The following is an 18745-nucleotide window of genomic DNA, read 5'->3' as shown; positions in this document are numbered from 1 at the left end:
TTAGAATATTAAACATATTTTACAAAGGTGTCAAATTTGGTAATAAATGAGACTAAGTTCGATCAAAGCTCCTTCCAAAGTCTCATTTATTTTTGTTTTAAATGTAAGATGATTCACGAAGGTCTTGTAGGGTTTTTTTAGGATTGATTTATTTGGGAAACTTTGTGTTATATTTTGTTGGGTCAATAATGGGCCTGGACTTAGCCCATTAATTTTTGTAAAATGATCTCTCTTTAGTTAGTACTACTACTTTGGGGACGAATCGGTGGAGGACTAATTTGAGCTTGAGAGGAGAGTACGCGGAGAAGGAGAATGGCGAATCAAAGCACAGAGACGAATCAACCGTCGAATATGCAGACTTACGGTGTACCGCTTTACGCCGTCGATTGGATTCCGGAGGTTGCTGTTAGATCTAAAATCATTATGGATCCGGAGAATTCCGAAGAAAATGATGTTGATGAGTCTGAGTCGTCGTCGTCTTCGTCGTCTCGGAGCTGCATCGTTTTGTCCGGCGGAGGCGGAGAGGGACGAAGCGGAATCCCCAATGTCATCTTAATCTGTCGTGTTGATCTCGACACCAACTCTCTCTCGGAACAACCTGTAAGTGGGAACCGTTTCTTTCTTTTTTTTGGTTCGTATCTGAATCATAGCTTGACCTACTGAGTCTATAGCAGATCTTATGCATGTGCTAGGATCTCTAGTTCCTTTGTTTAGATCCTATACTCACGAATGATCCAATTTCAGCTGGGTAAGCTTGTCCTTGGCACTGATCTACCTTACCGGATGACTGTTCATCCTCGCGAAGGTGGTCTTATCTGCTCATCGCCAGACAGTTGCAGGTGAGTTCTCTCATTCGACTTCACAACTCATTAGCTTCGTGATTTGTAGAGTTTTGCTATTAGAATTTCGGGCTTTACGTTTGAGTAATCTGTATACAAATAGAGATAAATTGTGTCTATTGATAGCTGTGACCTCGTCGAATCACAACCTTAGTACGAAGAGTAAGAGTAAAATGTAAACAAGGAACGAGACTAGATTTTGGGCAATTGATATTGCCTCTTTTTGGCTTTTCTATTTCTTAAATACTGAAAACAACGAAAGGGAAATGGAGTGATCACCACTCCTACAATTCAGGAATTACAGGGAAAGAGGTGAAATGGATCCTAACAAGTAGGAAGAGCAATTCCACTTATTTGCATAACCGTAAAACAGAACGACTAAGTCTTGCTTAATCTAAATATTTCCTGTTGGGCTTCTTGACTCTCGTGGACTGTCTTCTTGACTGAAGCCCACTATCAACCCCAACGACTTCATCTTCATCATCTACACTCGCACACTCATCAATACCCCCGTCGGATTTGAGAACCTTGTCCTCAAGGTTCAGAGTTGGAAAGCTCCTCTGCAATTGTGAAACTTCTTCCCAGGAAGCTTCATCCTCAGACAAACCGTGCCATTTGACGAGAGCCTCTTGAACGAGTTTCTGTCCTTCAGTTGTTTCCCGACGCCGGAGAATAGTGTCAGGTCGAAGCTTCAAAACACCATTGTTACGGAGAGGAGGGAGCGATCCCGCAGCAGGTGTGTCCGTACCAATGCGTTGTTTGAGCAGTGAGACATGAAAAACAGGATGAATACGTGACCCCTCTGGCAAACGAAGACGATAAGCAACCGACCCAACTTTTTCTGTAACCTCAAAAGGCCCATAGTAACGTGTTGATAACTTCTGGGATGTGCGGCGGAAGACGGACTGTTGACGGTATGGTTGAAGGCGCAAATAGACCCAATCACCCTTCTCAAAAGAAACTTCACGACGCTTACCATCCGCAACTTGTTTCATTTTGTTGATGGATTTGGCTAAATAACCCTTAAGGTCGTTGATCACCTCGTCACGAGACATGAGTTGCTCCGCCAATTCATCCACAATGCTGGACCCAACCTCATACGCTGGAAAAACAGGTGGTGGTCGACCATAAAGAGCCTGAAAAGGAGTCATACCTGTCGAGGCGTGGTATGTGGTGTTATACCAGTACTCAGCCCAAGGTAAAAGGGAGCTCCATTGCCGTGGCCGATGGTGTGTGAAGCAACGGAGGAATTGTTCGATACAACGGTTGACCACCTCCGTCTGACCATCTGTTTGGGGGTGGTAAGCGGTTGATATACGGAGCTTAGTACCAGCGAGACGCCAAAACTCCTGCCACAACTTACTAACAAAAACCGGGTCGCGATCACTGACAATGGATCGTGGAAAACCATGAAGTTTGACGATGGTAGCCACGAACTTGGCAGCAACAGTGGCGGCCGTGTAAGGGTGAGCCAGGGGAACAAGGTGCGCTGACTTGGAGAGGCGGTCGACAACCACCATGATGGAGGTGTGGTTATCAGAACGAGGCAAACCGTCGATGAAGTCCATCGAAATGTCTTCCCAAACACGATCTGGTATCGGCAGTGGTTGGAGCAAGCCGGCGGGAGACAAAGTGGTTGCCTTGGCGCGTTGACAAGTATCGCAGGCTGCAACATAATCTTGAACTGTGCGGTACATCCGAGGCCAATAGTATTGCTGTGCAAGGCGTTTGAAGGTGCGTAGAGCGCCAGAATGACCACCAACATGTGAATCGTGAAATTCCTGCAACAATAATTGTGTGAAGGAGGAATTAGGTGGGATCACTACCCTGTTGTGATAGCAGAGGAGACCATTCTTCCACGCAAAAGGATGGCCAGGGTTTTGATCCGCAACTTTGCCGGACTTGATCATGTATGGCTCTGTTGTCGAAATCTTGCGAAGGTCATCCCAGAGGTCTGAAGTCTGGACGAAGACAGCTTGTAAACACGGACTATTGTGATGACGGGAGAGCGCATCCGCGGCAGCGTTGGTTGACCCCGGTTTGTATGTGATTTCATAGTCGTAGCCTGCCAATTTACTGACCCATTTCTGCTGTTCAGAGGTGAGGACTCGTTGCTCTAACAAAAAACGCAGGCTCTGCTGATCCGTCTGAATGATGAAGTGACGGCCCATGATATACGGTCGCCAAAGACGAATTGCGATGACAATGGCAAGCATCTCACGAGCATATGTGGACCAATTGCGCTTTGCTACACCCAATGAACGACTCATAAATGCAATAGGCTTACCTTGCTGAGAAAGAACCGCACCAATACCATCACCAGAGGCATCGGTTTGAATGATGAATGTGGCATCAAAGTTAGGCAAGGCCAAGGTTGGAGTTGTCGTCATGGCTGTTTGCAGCTTAGTGAATGCCTCCGCAGCATCGCTATCCCAACCAAACTTGCCCTTCTTCAAGAGATTCGTCAATGGTCTTGCGATGATGCCGTAGTCTCTAACAAACTTGCGATAGTACCCAGTGAGACCGAGGAAGCCACGAAGCTCGCTGAGTGTGGTGGGAGGTGGCCAATCAAGCATTGCCTGTATCTTGGCTTGATCAACTTTAATACCCTCCCCGGAGATGATGTGCCCGAGATATTCCAGCTCCGACTTCCCAAACTCACATTTCTTAAATTTGACAAACAAGCAGTGTTGTTGCAGTAGTTGGAAAACGAGCCGAACGTGTTGCAAGTGTTCGTCCCAAGTGCGGCTGTAAACAAGGATATCGTCAAAGAACACGAGAACGAACTTACGGAGGTGGGGGCGAAAAACAGAGTTCATCAGCGCCTGGAACGTGGAAGGGGCATTGCAAAGACCGAATGGCATAACGAGGTACTCGTAGTGGCCATTATGAGTACGAAAGGCCGTCTTTGGTATGTCCGGGGCGTGGACACGGACCTGGTGGTAACCCGCGGTCAAGTCGAGTTTGGTGAACACCGTCGCGCCATGTAACTCGTCAAACATGTCCTCCGCTGTTGGAATTGGAAAACGATCCCGGACAGTGACAGCGTTGAGCGCGCGATAGTCAGTGCAAAATCGCCAGGAGCCATCTTTCTTCTTGACCAGGAGAACCGGTGACGAGAACGGGCTCGAACTGGGTTGGATTAGCCCGGATTTCAGCATCGCATCGACTTGTTTCTCAATCTCTGCTTTCTGGAAGTAAGCATAGCGATAGGGTCGAACATTCACGGGGTCCGAGCCTTCTTTCAAAACAATGTGGTGTGCAATCTCCCGGTTCGGAGGCAACGCCGTTGGTGGCTGGAAGATGGAGTCAAATTCTCGGAGGAGACCTTGGATCTGGTCGGGAACAACGGAGGTCGTGTCGTTCCCGGCGTCAAGGGTGAGGGCAAACAGTGTTTGTCCCAAACGGGCTTCTTTAGCGACCTCGTCCCATTGGGCTTGCCGGATTTGCGGTCCAAGAAGGCCCTGGATAGTGTGTGAATGCCCGGCCGATTGAAACGCCATCGTATGAGCCTTCCAATCACACATAGTCGGCCCCAATGTCTCCAACCACTGGATCCCTAAAACGACGTCGAGGCCTGTTAAGGGAAGAGCATAGAGGTCGACGAGAAATGTAACCTCTCCCAGTTGCATCGCCACGTGTTGGTAGACACGGTGACAGTGGAGGGGATAGCCATCCGCGACCTTGACGTTGAAAGGCTTGGTGGTTGTAGCTTTCAAATTGAGTTTGTTGGCTGCGCGTTCATTGATGAAATTGTGCGTGGAGCCACTGTCGATCAATGCCACCATCTGTTGCCGGTTGATGACTGTCGCCACCCGAAGAGTCCTCGAAGAACCCCACCCTGATAACGCTTGTAGAGTGATTTCCGGCTCAACCGCTTCGTGAAACTCCTCTTCGTCCTCGGTTTCATCTGCATCTTCACCGAGCATAAGCAAGAGTTGTGATATTTTGCATTTGTGGCCAGGACTGTAACGCTCATCGCAGCTAAAACAAAGTCCCAGACTCCGTTTCCGTTTCATTTCTTCCCAGCTTAACCGTTTTGGTGCCGATGGTGGTGTCTCACGGTTGTCACTTGTGCGGTGTGGAGAAGGCAAGGAACGTGAAGTCGGTGCGAACATGGACGAGGTAGGAGTGTAAGGACGAGGGTTGAATGGCCGTTTTTGCGCCTGCCAGTGTTCATCGCTAAGCTGAGCCAAGTTGAAAACCTCCTCAAGCGTAGTTGGAGAAAACATGCGGACATGAGCGGCAATGGATTTATTTAAGCCACCAAGAAAGGTTCCCATGAGTGCTTCCTCAGACCAGTTGTGGACCTTGTTCTGGAGTCGTTCAAACTCACGGAGGTACTCCCGCAACGACCCCGTTTGCTGAATTTTTGACAGAGCTTCATGGAAGTGTGGTCCTTGCATAGGACCAAAACGTTTCCAGAGTGCAGCTTCGAATACTGCCCATGGTGTATCGTGGGCATCCGTGCCGAGGCGTTTGGATGTTGCTTGCCACCACTCGTTAGCCTCGCCAGTGAGGTGATAGGACGCCAGGACGACGTGTTGGTGCGCTGGGATCTCCTGGTAAACGAAGTATTGCTTAGCCTTCGTCATCCATTCCGTTGCATCGCTACCATTAAAACGAGGAAGCTCTAGTTTAACAAGGCGATTAAGCGGTTGCGGATTATTGTCCAGACGGCGATGCTCGCGATTGCCCTGTGCTGCACCGTCGCGGTTGTGATGCAACGTCTCCAATAGGCGGTTAATGGTCTCTCTGTTTTCCTCTGCTGCACGGCAATTTTCTTCCACCATACGTTGCATAGACAGCTCCATGGTGTGAAACTTATCAGTAGTCTCACTAGCAAGCTTTTGTATCGTTTCCTGCATTGTGCCGAGGTTGATTTCTACATCCTCGAGACGTTCCTTTGTCGCAGCCATTGGCTCTTCCGAGGACAATGCCACGACAGGTTTCTGTTGTGTGGTTTTGCGTGTGGATGGAATGGTTGTATTGTGGGAAAAGAAAAAAAAAAAAAAAAAAAATTTCTAGGCTCTGAATACCAATTGATAGCTGTGACCTCGTCGAATCACAACCTTAGTACGAAGAGTAAGAGTAAAATGTAAACAAGGAACGAGACTAGATTTTGGGCAATTGATATTGCCTCTTTTTGGCTTTTCTATTTCTTAAATACTGAAAACAACGAAAGGGAAATGGAGTGATCACCACTCCTACAATTCAGGAATTACAGGGAAAGAGGTGAAATGGATCCTAACAAGTAGGAAGAGCAATTCCACTTATTTGCATAACCGTAAAACAGAACGACTAAGTCTTGCTTAATCTAAATATTTCCTGTTGGGCTTCTTGACTCTCGTGGACTGTCTTCTTGACTGAAGCCCACTATCAACCCCAACGACTTCATCTTCATCATCTACACTCGCACACTCATCATCTATGAATTTTATGGTTTGGGACTTGGAGTAGAGAGAGAAAGTTCAAGGGATGTGTTTATAAGGTAGTGCTGTTTTCTTGATACACAGACTGTTTGGTTGGGATAACATTATGAGCCCACGAGAGGATTATCAGGCTGGTGAAGAGCCTGAGGAAGTTATTAAAGAGTTAAAAGATGTTGGACAACAGTTGGCTCTGGCGTTTAATCCGGAGGGATCTGTGCTCGCTGCTGGTGCGGAGGTAAAAAGATTCTTCGATTCAGTCTCTTTTAAAATAACAGAGAAAGAAGGTTTAGTAGTGGTTCTTATGCATTTTGTTTTGATGCAGTACAGGATGGGACTTTGAGGGTTTTTGAATGGCCCAGCATGAAATCGTTGATTAATGAGTCTCAGGCACATTCATCAGTCAAAAGCTTAACTTTCAGGTCTGCTTTCTCCTTTCATATAAGGAATCATTTGTTATCTGGGAAGAGGTCTATTCGGGATCACCTTCGAACAGTGATTGTTAACAGATATCCTGAGAGTAAATATTCTTTGTTTACAGCGAAAATGGTAAATTTCTTGTATCTCTTGGAGGTCCACTTTGTCGGGTTTGGGAGGTGAATGCTTCTACGGCTGTTGCCAGTCTATCAAAAGAGAAGGTCAGTTGGGTTTTGCTCTTAGTATCTTTTAACTTTATATATACATTCGTCCAACACTATCGTAGTGGATCTGATTAGTTGAAATACTGAAATGCAGGATGAGATTTTGGCGTCCTGTAGATTTTCTGTAGACAGTGCAGGCAATGAAATTCTTTACGTTGCTGCAAACACTGGTAAACTTATATTCTGACAGTGCAAGAGCACAGAACTTTAAATTCTACTTTTTTTGTCGCTGCTAACAACAGAGGATTCATTTGGTTTCCGTAGAACGTGGTGTGAGTATTATAACATGGGATACAAAATCATGGAAACGAAAAGAGTCAAAGCCTATTAAAAAAAACACTATGTCAGCCTTTAATGTCTCACCTGATGGGAAGCTGCTTGCAATGTAAGTTTAGCTTTCTTCTCACTTTTAGAACCAACAGATAAAAGTATTACTATTTTTTGGTAATCGTGATTCTTTCTTAATTGCAGAGGAACCCTTGAAGGAGATGTTTTGATACTTGACTCGACGAGAAAGCAAACTAACCAAATTGTCAAGAAAGCGCATCTCGGTTTGGTCACAGCACTGACTTTCTCCCCTGATTCAAGGTTTTTTCTCTACTCATTAGGGCTCAAGTCTTTACCTAAGAACTATCGATTCAATGATTCCAAAACAAGCAAAAAAAAATCCTGAAGTTTGAATTTTGGGTTTGGTTTTGCAGGTGCTTAGTGTCGGTATCTTTTGACTCGAGGGCAAGGCTAACCGTTATTGACAAACAGGGTGAAAAACGTACGTATTATGGTATCTCCTCTTAACTCTCCATTTTAACAAAACGGTTTCCAATCAGAAACCTAAAACTGTGGATTTTGATGATGAAATTGCAGCCGGAACAAGGTGGTGGATACTGGCAATATTGTTTGTGTTTCTATACGTGGTTGCATATTATTTTTTGAAGGCAAAGGGGATTATACCTTAAAAAGGTATTTTGAGCGACCCCACAAGACGTACAGCGGGGGGGCTTTGTAACCGACATATCTTACGCCTCTTTGAGTTAGGCTTTTCGCGTTTGTGTGTGACAAAGTCTCGAGGGATTCTTCAATTTTTACCCGCATGCTTTTTATATCATAAAAAATGTAAACTAACACTGATACAGTAAACATAGTGAAAGTACAATTTTATGGATTAATAAGACCCTTTTGCGTCCTCATTGAACTTAAAACATAAAATTAAAAATGGCCTGAATTGTAGAATAGTTCACTCGTTTCAACTTTCATGGCTTGTAAGTAAATTTTTTCAATACTAAACAATGATAGTTACAATGTCTGGGAGAGGGAGACTCGGTAAGCAAAGAAAAAGAAAAAAAGCTTTTGGGTTTATTTACAGTATAATGGATATTCCCACAGGTTAGCATTTGACCTTTTCTTCTGTGATTAGATTATTTGTGAAAGCAAATAACAAAAAAGAGAGGATAATTACCAGAGAAAATATTTTTTATTATGGACGCTTCCTTTGGTATAGAGAGTAACCAACGAGCGCAGACATCAAAAATGTCCATAGTACCTGTTTCCACCATATTTGTTACTTACTTCTCATCATCATATAAGGGCAAACAAAATGTGACTAGTGTTTTAGCACGATGATCTTGAAACGATACCGTATTGATGGTGTGCCAACGTTCGAGTCGTTTGATTCTTGACTGCATATCTTCCAAAAGGTTGTCAATAGAAGAACCATCTCTTCTTGGTGAGGATTCCGATACACTGTTACTACTTACCTTTTTTGATGTAAGACCATAAAAAAACAATGAGAACCATTTCAGAGACATCGAAACCCAGAATGAGAGAAGAGGATTGAGGAGACTTTTGATTACCTGTGATTGTATGAATTCCACAAGTTCTTGCAACCGTACTGCTTGCTGTGTATGGATTCCACTTGAACTTCTCTGCACTGGTGGCAGTCTTTCCAACACTATTTGAAGGTAACTCTTCATTCACGAAAACACAAAACCGACTAAGATTGATTGTGTATCATACGCAAGTGAGGATCAAGAACGAAAGGTTTTTCGAAATTGAACCTTTGTTGTGTATGAACCATCCAGTTTGAGAGCTGAACCAGCAGCTGTCACAGCTTCTTTGTTTGCGCCTTTGATCTGTATGTAAGGACTTGGCACATCTTGGAGATGATCAACCTCAATAAGAATCTTCAAAAGCCCAAAAAAAAAAAGAGATAAAAATCGGTTTTCCAATCTAAAGAGTCTAAAGAAGCTTCTTTCGCATATTCAACTAAGAGCAATGCATCTTCACCTTTCCATCTTGGTAAATGAAGGCAGAAGCTTCGATATAGGCCACTGCTTGATACCTGAAACCAGAATAGAGAATATATATTAGCATCTGATGAGATCTGATTGGATAAAAATTGTCAACTACTGAAAACGCAGAAAACTATTGAGGAGAATAGAAAAACTTATTTGATTTCTTGCTCACCCGAGATTAAGAAGACCTGCCACAGTACTTACGCTAATGTCGAAATCTACTTTGGGCTGGATGATGAAGTTCCCTTCCCTAATTGGCTGTGACATATAAGAAGAAGATTCATGAGACATTAGAAAAGGAACTGACGAGTTCAATAATTAACAAAGCATTTATGAATTTACAGATATGAAAATCAGACCTCACGTATAAGCACTGCAAACCTGCCCTCGCAGATTCTTACGCGTATGCAGTCACTATCTGACAACTGACCATTCGCAGGAAGCCCAGATAGCCTGAGATATATATCGATAAAATTTTGAACGGAACTGCAGAATTTTGTCGAATCAAGGATGCTGAGAATATCCTGATATGGAACCTCATCAACCACATGACGAGTCGTGAGTGTTTCTGTAAATTATGGAAGCTCAGAATGTGATTATATTTTAATCCTTACTTGTTTATTGCTCTTCAAAACAAACAAAGAGCTCTCGGGAGAGAGAACTGGATCAAAATCATTCCGAATCTTAACCTGTATTATTGGGAAAACTGTTAGTACGGACACAAAGATCAGTTACTCAAAATCCTGTCTTAGAATTGGGATTGATTTCTGTTTTTCAAAAGCTAATAATAGTCACAAAAGAGTAGGCCAACACCCAACAGTAAAAGATGAACGATACTAGTAGGTGAAATCTAGAGTCTCAGGTAGTCAGGTGTACTCACGTGTGCATGCACTAGATGTGGCTCGATGTGTTGCTGGAACATTGGAAATACGGTCATCATTATCTCATTCTGAGACATGAAACACCCAACTCGACTTTTATCCCTCTGGACTCTAGAGATAAGATGTGAATGAACACCTCCCACCTGGTTTATGAAGAGAAACAACAAATCAATATGTTCTTGAAAATAAAAGAATTATAAATGGAAGAAAAGGAACAATGAAGCAGAAAAGTATCTTACAACAGCAACCCAGAGGTCTAAAGATTGTCTGATTTCTGGATGCAATGCATAGACCCCCTCGAAGATGATCTGAAAAAAGATGTGATATTGACAAATCATCAACTATGCTGAGAAAACAACAAAGACAATCACCATAAAATATGTAAGGACTATGATCACTAACCACACCACACTCTTCAGGAACTTCTAGTTCCTTAAAGCCACATCTGGTGCCAGTCTCCATGTCAAATACAGGCAGTTTGGTTCTTCGACTATGCGTTATGTCCGCGATGTTCTGCAAGTGAAGTAGAAAGAGATTTCAATTCTAATAAAACAAACCCAAAGGATGACAGATTACCTTATCCTTTTGCGTTCAAAAACCAAGCGTTACCTTTGACAGCAACGGCAAATCAAGGGAACTAAAGTCGTCGTGCTTGAAATCTTTGACTTGTTCGGGCTTGAAGTAATTTTCAAGGGAAACCACTTCACATCCAACTATATTTGCCATTTTATGAGCCAAGCTAGTCTTACCAGACCCACTAGGACCACCTACAGTGAAATCAGGGTGACAATATAAGGAATAGGAAATAGCTTTTAGGCTAAACAAAAATGACACAAACAACGAACAAGCAATATTTACCTATTCCAACAATAACAGGGGGTCCCTTATTCTCCAGCAATGCCTGATGATTAGAAGCAAAAGAACCCTTACTAGAGAAAACAAGTGCAAGAAGAAGCAACTTTTGTACTTAACAGAAGAAGATTTCTCTTATCTTCTGGCAATCCCATTACCTGTATTGCTTGAACGGAAAGTAGCAACCCTCTGTCCAAGTCGTATGAATCAGGCATAGGAACAAGCCGCATATTATCCCTGAAAGAGGAATCTGTGGCTGCTTGATGAGAAAGCCTAGGCATAAATGCACGATAATACTACTGAAATATATTTCATAGACAATGAAAATAAGAGATCGATCTTAAAAAAAGACGGACATACCTACAGCAGAGCTTACTGATTGAGGTGGATCATAAGAGGTGAAATGCCAAGTTGCAACCATCGGTTCCATTTGAGATTTGGTAGGAGATCGAGTCCAAGGCTGCGATAAATCCTCAAGGCGGGTAACAATGTTTGGGGTAGTTCGAATAGGTTTTGGTGCAACAATTTGCTTCTCTTGGTTGGTGATTACAGGAGACGGTTGCAAAAGTGGAGGTGTATTCAAGCGTGGTACACCTGCACATGGGTTAGTTTGCAAAATATCAGATTCTGTTGCACTGTAGAGCATAAGAAAGGATGAAAGTGAAAACAAACATGCTATATCTAATTCACTAACCTTTACTTTCGAGGATCAGCTCCAGGTATGATTTGGTGATCCAGGGCCCGGTGATACCCATTCTCAGAGCTTCAGCTCCCACACTCTATGCAAAAAGATCTATTAAAACTTGTATATCAAAAGGGATACTGAATAAGCTAAATCCAAATTACTGACAGAGAAGGAAAACAGTAAAGAAAACGTGTGCTACAGTTTTTTCTGCATTGAAGATCAATGTGTTTGTTCTGAGAGATGATTTTGGGTTATTACCTTCCTATCTGTCCCTCTCAGTACCAGGAAAGTCTCTCCAAGTGTATCGATCGTTTCACGTGACAGGGATAAATTACCATAACTGACAGCAGTTGAAGCTCGCTTATAACTTACAACAACATTGTAGCCTAAAGCTAGCAACCCTCCAAGTGTCATGCGTCCAACCTGCTAGACATTAGAAATTAAGTCACATAGAGAAGGATAGTAGGGAATATAAAGATGTGTGCAAACTGCCCAGACTCCATAAATATAGGCATGCCTCTTCCGTAGAGAGTTCAGCAATTAACAAAATCGAGGAATATACTGGACCAGGAACCAAAAAACAGTAAAGTTCAACATAACCCCATTCCTATCTTTTCCACCAACGATAAAAAGCTAGGACCCTACATTCCAGAAAAATTTACAAACCTAGAAAGAAAGAAACACCAAAGAATAATTGAAAACTTGGCAATTCCATGTAATAACTCACCTCGAACTCAGCTTTTGGACGGATAATGAAATGCTTGTCGACAATCCTTTGGTCTCCAAGTGACAGATAGTACCTTATACCAGCTTGGCGAACTTTTATCCAGTCATTTATCCGTGCCTCTTCGCTTGCAGAAGGAGGTCTAAGGTACATCTCAATAAAACTGAAAGCAGCACCAAGGGAACCAAGTCAGCATGCATATGAAGATCCAGTAACCATTCACATAACTAGAACAACCCTTCTTACTTATCCTTCTGCACGTCACTTTCTTGAGCAAATGAAGTTACTATCTGTTACATGAATAAGTCAAGTGGTAAACATTATTAAATAAATCAAGGTCACGACAGGAAAACAAAATAATTGGAAGAAACTACAGACCTCACTTTTGCATTTCAATTTGTATATGGCTTCTCGAAATGATGAAACAAAACTATTGTTGATTCTGATCTGCACACTCCCAACAAACGGAGAGAAGTCAAACTTCTGAACACTAAAAATGGAGAAAGAAAAGAAGAAAAACCAACCTGTGCATGATGAAGATCGGGCTCAATGTGCTTTCTAAACAGTGGGAAAATGCTGTCGATAAGGTAATCAAGGGAACATGAATCTCCAATATCATAACGTACTTTAGAGAGAAGGCTAAAATGAACTCCACCAACCTAATCACAGAGTGAATAAAGGATTTTCATATTCACGGTATGTCGTGGTGTTACATTAGCTAGACCAATATCTAACTGCTGTGGAGGAGAAAATCTTACCACAGCAACCCGAATATCCAGTAAGGAACGCAATCTTGAATGGAGAGCATAGGTTCCATCAACAATAACCTTCAATAAACCAAAACGGATAAAGCATAACAACCACACCAAAACCAAAACCAAAATCACATTTGGGACTTACCACTCCAGATGACGTCTTCACCATCTTGGAATCAACACGCCTCTTTTGCTGGAAATCAAAAACGGGAACAAGAGTATCTTTTCCTTTGATCAAATCCTATTTATAGAAAACGCCAAGTTAGTTAGTCAACCTTAGTCAATCCTTCTACAGAACAACACAAACAAGAAACCTCAGAGTCTGAGAAAAGATGAGGATAAAAAAAAAACCTCCAAATTGAGGACTAATGCATCAAAATCTAACGTTTCCAATTCATTTCCATCGTCCAAACTGTCTCGGTAGTCCTCCATGGCAATAACAGTACAGCCGATTACAGATGCAACTTTCTCTGCCAAGCTTCGTGCATCCAAAAAAAAAAAAAAGCATGAAATCGAGCACGACGCTTTGAGAAAATCACAAAAACTCTGACCTAAGCAGTTTCAGATCAGTTACCTTGATTTACCGGAGCCGCTAGGACCACCGATACCAACAGTAACAATGCCGTCCTTCTTCTCTCTAAGTTCTTGAATGGACTTAACTAAGAGGTAATAGCCATGATCGAACGCCTATTCCAAACAGAAAAGCATCAACGGACCTCGATGATTGATTATATGTTCTCCGCCTAATCCTACACTAAAATTATCTAGAAAATTCGAAAAGAAGCGTACCACATGAAGAGGAAGAGATTGAAGAATCGAAGAAGAGGAAGAAGAAGAAGTAGAAGGCTGCTGCTGGAAGAAATCTCGTCCTCCCTCTTGGAAAACTCGCTGAACAACCTCGTCGTCCATGGATACCCACCGTTTCGGCAAACTCTCGCGATGATCTCGATGGAGTTGTGATAAAAAGACGATTCCGATGAAGTCGAGGATCGGAATAAAAAAAAAAGGGGAAGATCGAGAGAGAAGAAGAAGTGTGTTGGGGAATTTTTGAAGAAGGAAGATCGAACTAACAACAAAAATCAGGAATCAAAAAGACGATGAGAAACCAATTTTAATTATTAAAGAAAAAAAAAAAAAAAAAAAAAAGAGAGAGAGAGAGAGTTCTCAACTTTAATTTTTGCTTTTTTATATTTTTTATTTAATCGGTTTTAATTTTTGATGAGAAAATTAGGAGAACACTTTGCTTGCAAGCATGATGAAGTCTCCCGCTTGTTCTTCCCCGTCCGGCTCTACTACTCTCTCTGCACCCAAAAACAAAAAAAAAAACAAAAAACAAAAAACAAAAAAGGAATTATAACTGAAAGCAACTCTCTGTTTTAGATTTTAATCTTTTAATTTCTGTTAATTAATTATCTCTTAAGCTTGTTTTCGATGGTTGACAAAAAGAAGAAGAAAAAAAATACATTTCTGTCAAACGGATTGCATATATAGGTCAATAAATTAAATTTATTTCCTTAATTTTTGCTAGTGGCAAGACGAAATTCTTATTTGAATATATATTTCTAGGAGATTATTATAATACTAGTCTATACCCGGTACATTCGCACCGAAAAAGCATATAATCTTTAGCTTTTTCTAATAGTATCAATTAAAGTTGAACCAATTTTTATTAATTTACTGTTTGATGTATAAATTCATTCTATTGCGGTAAAACCAAAATTCCCTTTATAAAAAAGAACATAATTGTACGAAAAAATGTAATAAATTTTGTTGTGATCGATCATCACTTTTACGACCAATAGAACAACATTCAGAAGTGACCAAAAATTTAAGTAATTTAAATAAAAGTAAAATTTGAGTTTTTGGTTGTATTCATACCTGAGGATTGAGTATTTTAATTTGCAAGAAATAATCTACATAGCATGTCTTGTGTTCATAGCTTTCTTAATACATGCCGTTAACAATTTCATTGCTGTATGCTTTAAAGCCTTTTCTTGTTAGATTTATGAAGCAATAAAATGTAATTGTACTTAAGATATTAAGAAATTAGAGCGTGAGAACCTTTTTATTGATGATCACAAAGTATTACAGGTAATACTTCTTAAAATTTAAATAAACTACAATGTAAACTATAATAATATTTTTTCTTAAGAAAACATTGTTAAACAAACCAAAATCTCTAAATCCTTCTGCACATAAAAAAGATAACTTGCTTTGCACATATATCATTAACCAAACATTTCCTCTTCATCAGGTGACTTCTTCTTATAAGTTATAACTCACTTATCTCTTCCTCGTTGTAGAAACTCTTCTTGAAGGTTTGAATCTTCAAATTTCATCTTGTCACGATCCACACATATAGAATGACATTCCAATACTTCTCTCTGAAATGAAATCACATTATATCAAGGTAGAACAATTTATCTAACACCACCTGATTGATTGTTGCAGCTCCATTGTAACAAAAAGAGATGCAAAACCAGACATCTAACAGAGAATGTGTTGAGATGGTGAAATACAAAAGACATAAATTGATCAGAAGCAATTCAGCAATAGATATAGATACAGTAGGGATATAACCATTAAAAACAATATGTTTCATCGGTTCTATAATGTAACTTTCTTAGAATGCTGAACTTCATGGTTCCTGATAAATTAATCTATTAAAAAAGTTTAGAAATAAAATAATCATGCACCATAATAAATATATAGAAGCCAAATCCCACCTTTTTATGAGAATTGATGGAGAATACAAAACCATAACGGATTGGAAAATCCAAAATTCTATTTTATGGTAATCATGTTTTGTCTTCTTAAGAGTTCTAGGATTGTTATGTATTTCTCGAGAGTTTTATAGTGAGAAAAAATGATCTTTGACTCTTGAGATAGAGGGGAAATGGGATCGTGAATTGAAAAGGAAACTGTTTATTTCATGTGTTAATGGGATCATGGATCCTTTTACGTCTCTATTTTTTTTGTTTTTAACTAGGTTTTGAACCCACGCTACTTGTGGGTTTATTAGATATATTTTGATGAAAATTATATATGATTGATTACGGTAATAAAATATTATTTTATAAAAAAAAAATTAGTATTATCATTTTCATTGTCAAAATTTGTGGTAATTTTCATTGTTACTTTTACCGTATGGTTCTTCGTTCTTTTTTTTTTCTTCTTACTCGTCAACTTCTTCACATTCTTCCACTGAAAACCCTTTTTTAGACTACCACACAACTTGTTAACCATCAAACTCCAAGAACAAAATTATTTCTTTTCTCATAAAATTTATGAAATTCATGAAGAGCAGCATAGTTAACACATGCATCCAATTATTGATTATTTTATCTATATACTTATTTTGTTTTAGATCCACACGTTTATAATTTTCTTCAACCAAAATCCTTACTTGGTTTATAATATTTTTAAAACATAATAAAATATACTAATAATATTTTATTTGATATGAATCATATGATATATAGAAATATGAGTACACTATAAGAACATATTAATTATAATAAATAATATCAATTATGTTATATCATCAAATAATATCAACTGTATCATATTCTCAAATAATCTTAACCGTATATAGTTAAACAATATTTCTTAAAAACAATATTTAAACAATATTTAAACGGTTATAGTTAAGATTAAACAATATTTCTAACCATAACCGATGGTTAATAAACCATAACCGTGACAACCGTAACTTTGGTCATACCTATGTAGAGCTAATAAAACATGTGTGTTTGTTGTCCATCTTTCTTCTTTAAACTCCAAAACTTGATTCAAACATCAAATCAAGGTCTTGTGATGTCAATTCTTCTTTCTTAGATCCAAAAATAAAAAATTAATAAAATGAATATCAACTCATCTATAAAATCATACACAAAAATATGGATTGTAGCTCATAAAAAATAAAAAGCACAAACGTAGATAAATAAGATAATTTATGTTTTACATCAATATTTATAGTATTTTAAACTTTTAAAAGGTTTCGAAATATAAAATTTGAACCTTTTAAAAAGTTTCAATATTTATAATATTTTAAACTTTTAAAATTTAAAATTATAATATTTAAAAACTTTTTAAAAGCTAAGAACTTTTAAAATATTTATAATATTTAAATTTTAAGAATTTTAAAAATTATAATATTTTTTTGAAACTTTTTAAAGTTTTAGTTTGATCAAATAAAAAACCGGATCAAACCGAATAATTTTTAAACTTGGACACTTGATAAATCAAGCTTTCCTGCTCATTCGTTGTTGGAAGCATATTAATCTTATTTATACTGGTTCTAAACCAATGTCTAAAACTTTTCTAGCCAATGTGGGATATTGTTCATAGGTTCTTTTATTTCCATAAATTTAAAATTATCCTTTTCCTAAAAAATTCTAGAAATTTAAAAAAATGTTACTGAAAACATGTCAAATCCTGATAGGTTGTTTTAAAATAATTCTTAATATAGAAAATTCTGGAAACTTTAAAAATATTAATGAGTGACATGTCTTATTATAATTGGAGGTTTTAAATCCTAGGTGGACAGCCTTAGAAGCTTATAGCTTCTACTTTTTATTAGTATAGATTTTTATGTTATTTTTTAATATAAACAATATCTATGTGGCAGAATGTTATTGGCCAAGTGACTTGTAATTTATAAGATAAAGGATCGGTGTTTTGCAAAATGAAACCGGGGGGGGGGGGTACGTTTATAATTAACGGATCGAGTAAATTTTAAATTTATGATAAAATAAAAAAAAATTATGTAATTGTGTATTATTGAGTTTTAGAATGGAAGTAAAATTTAAACTTATGGTAGAATAATTTTTTTATGTAACTGTGTATTATTGAGTTTTAGAATGGAAGTAAAATTTAAAATTATGGTAGAATATATAAAAATTCTGTAATTGTATTTATAAAATTTTAAACAGGAAAAATAAAATTAAAAGTGAAATATTATTTTATAATATGATCAAAGAGGAAAACAAATTTGATATTTCATAAATTAAATCAAATGCTTCTAATCTAAATTTGAGTATTGAAAGATAGTAATTAAAGAGAAAATAGTTATAATATATCTTGAAAATTATTTTACAGTCTAATATGTGTTATATGTGAGCCAATAGAAGGTGGAAAAAAGTAGATGTCAAAAGGAGTGCATCATCAATAATGACAAAAGAATTATCGTTAAAATTGTTTGAAAATAAATTAGTAAAACTTAAAAAGATAATAATATACAATTACACATGTCTAAATTAAAATATTTGACATCTCATTAATTGTGTGAAACGAATGAGTTTGTAGAAAAATAAATGACATACATTATTAAATAGATTATTAGATTCCAAGTCGGGTTTAACCATTTGGCCATATAATCATGAAAAGTGAGATAAGATAGGCTCATTCATGAATTTGTCGTTTATAGTACGTTGCAATTACTTCAATGGGTAAGCAAGCTCAGTAAAGATTTTATAATGATATGATATTATATTTACCTTTACAATAAGTAATATTCATGAGATTCAGTATATTCAAATTTATACAGAATAATGTTATGTTAGTATCAACATCTAATCATAAAAAATATATACAATTAGATCAACAATCGATCATCAAAACTTTAAAAGATGTTTTAATAAAATATG

The 18745-nt window shown here is 38.5% G+C and overlaps 2 protein-coding genes across 28 annotated transcripts; one reads left to right on the top strand and one right to left on the bottom strand.

Annotated features, from left to right (window-relative positions):
* The first annotated feature begins 207 nt into the window (after window positions 1–207).
* LOC104710074 (SEC12-like protein 2) lies at window positions 208–8096 on the top strand. 3 transcript variants are annotated; one of them, XM_010426616.3, is made up of 10 exons: window positions 208–600; window positions 745–839; window positions 6356–6506; window positions 6599–6690; window positions 6810–6906; window positions 7004–7079; window positions 7174–7294; window positions 7381–7497; window positions 7611–7678; window positions 7774–8096. In XM_010426616.3, exons 1-10 carry the CDS (start codon window positions 313–315, stop codon window positions 7863–7865), a joined length of 1197 nt encoding a protein of 398 aa, XP_010424918.2. In that variant the 5' UTR covers window positions 208–312; the 3' UTR covers window positions 7866–8096. The 3 variants fall into 3 exon arrangements, with proteins under 3 accessions (XP_010424918.2, XP_010424917.2, XP_087322807.1); XM_010426615.3 differs by having other exon boundaries at window positions 7611–7690; XM_087466681.1 differs by lacking the exons at window positions 208–600; window positions 745–839 and having other exon boundaries at window positions 6365–6506; window positions 6594–6690; window positions 7611–7690.
* A 66-nt stretch (window positions 8097–8162) lies between these two features.
* LOC104710073 (uncharacterized) lies at window positions 8163–14537 on the bottom strand. Of its 25 annotated transcripts, none has more exons than XR_015566624.1 (27): window positions 14267–14423; window positions 13887–14163; window positions 13672–13784; window positions 13449–13575; window positions 13243–13338; window positions 13101–13169; window positions 12867–13001; window positions 12721–12789; window positions 12589–12632; window positions 12346–12505; window positions 11877–12041; window positions 11628–11712; window positions 11294–11527; window positions 11092–11170; window positions 10940–10982; window positions 10691–10848; window positions 10484–10594; window positions 10321–10389; window positions 10081–10224; window positions 9815–9889; window positions 9560–9736; window positions 9373–9458; window positions 9193–9247; window positions 8964–9089; window positions 8760–8873; window positions 8544–8663; window positions 8163–8449 (listed from the first exon to the last, which is right to left on the bottom strand). XR_015566624.1 is itself a non-coding variant. In XM_087466672.1 (27 exons), the coding sequence occupies exons 2-27, from the start codon at window positions 14004–14006 to the stop codon at window positions 8384–8386; spliced, it is 2853 nt and encodes a 950-aa protein (XP_087322798.1). In that variant the 5' UTR covers window positions 14007–14163; window positions 14267–14537; the 3' UTR covers window positions 8163–8383. The 25 variants fall into 25 exon arrangements, 12 of the variants coding, with proteins under 12 accessions (XP_087322798.1, XP_087322799.1, XP_087322797.1 ...); XR_015566625.1 differs by having other exon boundaries at window positions 9560–9724; XM_087466672.1 differs by having other exon boundaries at window positions 11092–11183; window positions 14267–14537.
* Between the last annotated feature and the right edge of the window lie 4208 nt (window positions 14538–18745).

Source organism: Camelina sativa, chromosome 9, assembly GCF_030686135.1.
Source record: "Camelina sativa cultivar CO46 ecotype springtype chromosome 9, ASM3068613v1".
Taxonomy (NCBI): domain Eukaryota; kingdom Viridiplantae; phylum Streptophyta; class Magnoliopsida; order Brassicales; family Brassicaceae; genus Camelina; species Camelina sativa.
The sequence above is the reverse complement of the archived record's forward strand: the minus strand, read 5'-3'. Positions and strand labels throughout refer to the sequence as shown.

What these genes read in the sequence shown, in the direction of transcription:
- LOC104710074 (XM_010426615.3), top strand. Translation starts at nt 313, where the DNA reads ATGGCGAATCAAAGCACAGAGACGAATCAACCGTCGAATATGCAGACT. An exon ending in GTCAAAAGCTTAACTTTCAG is followed by an intron (nt 6,691 to 6,809) that starts GTCTGCTTTCTC and finishes CTTTGTTTACAG; the next exon opens with CGAAAATGGTAAATTTCTTG. An exon ending in CCAGTCTATCAAAAGAGAAG is followed by an intron (nt 6,907 to 7,003) that starts GTCAGTTGGGTT and finishes ACTGAAATGCAG; the next exon opens with GATGAGATTTTGGCGTCCTG.
- LOC104710073 (XM_087466671.1), bottom strand. Translation starts at nt 14,006, where the DNA reads ATGGACGACGAGGTTGTTCAGCGAGTTTTCCAAGAGGGAGGACGAGAT. An exon ending in TGAAGACGTCATCTGGAGTG is followed by an intron (nt 13,170 to 13,242) that starts GTAAGTCCCAAA and finishes GGTTTATTGAAG; the next exon opens with GTTATTGTTGATGGAACCTA. An exon ending in TGGAATTCATACAATCACAG is followed by an intron (nt 8,664 to 8,759) that starts GTAATCAAAAGT and finishes ACATCAAAAAAG; the next exon opens with GTAAGTAGTAACAGTGTATC.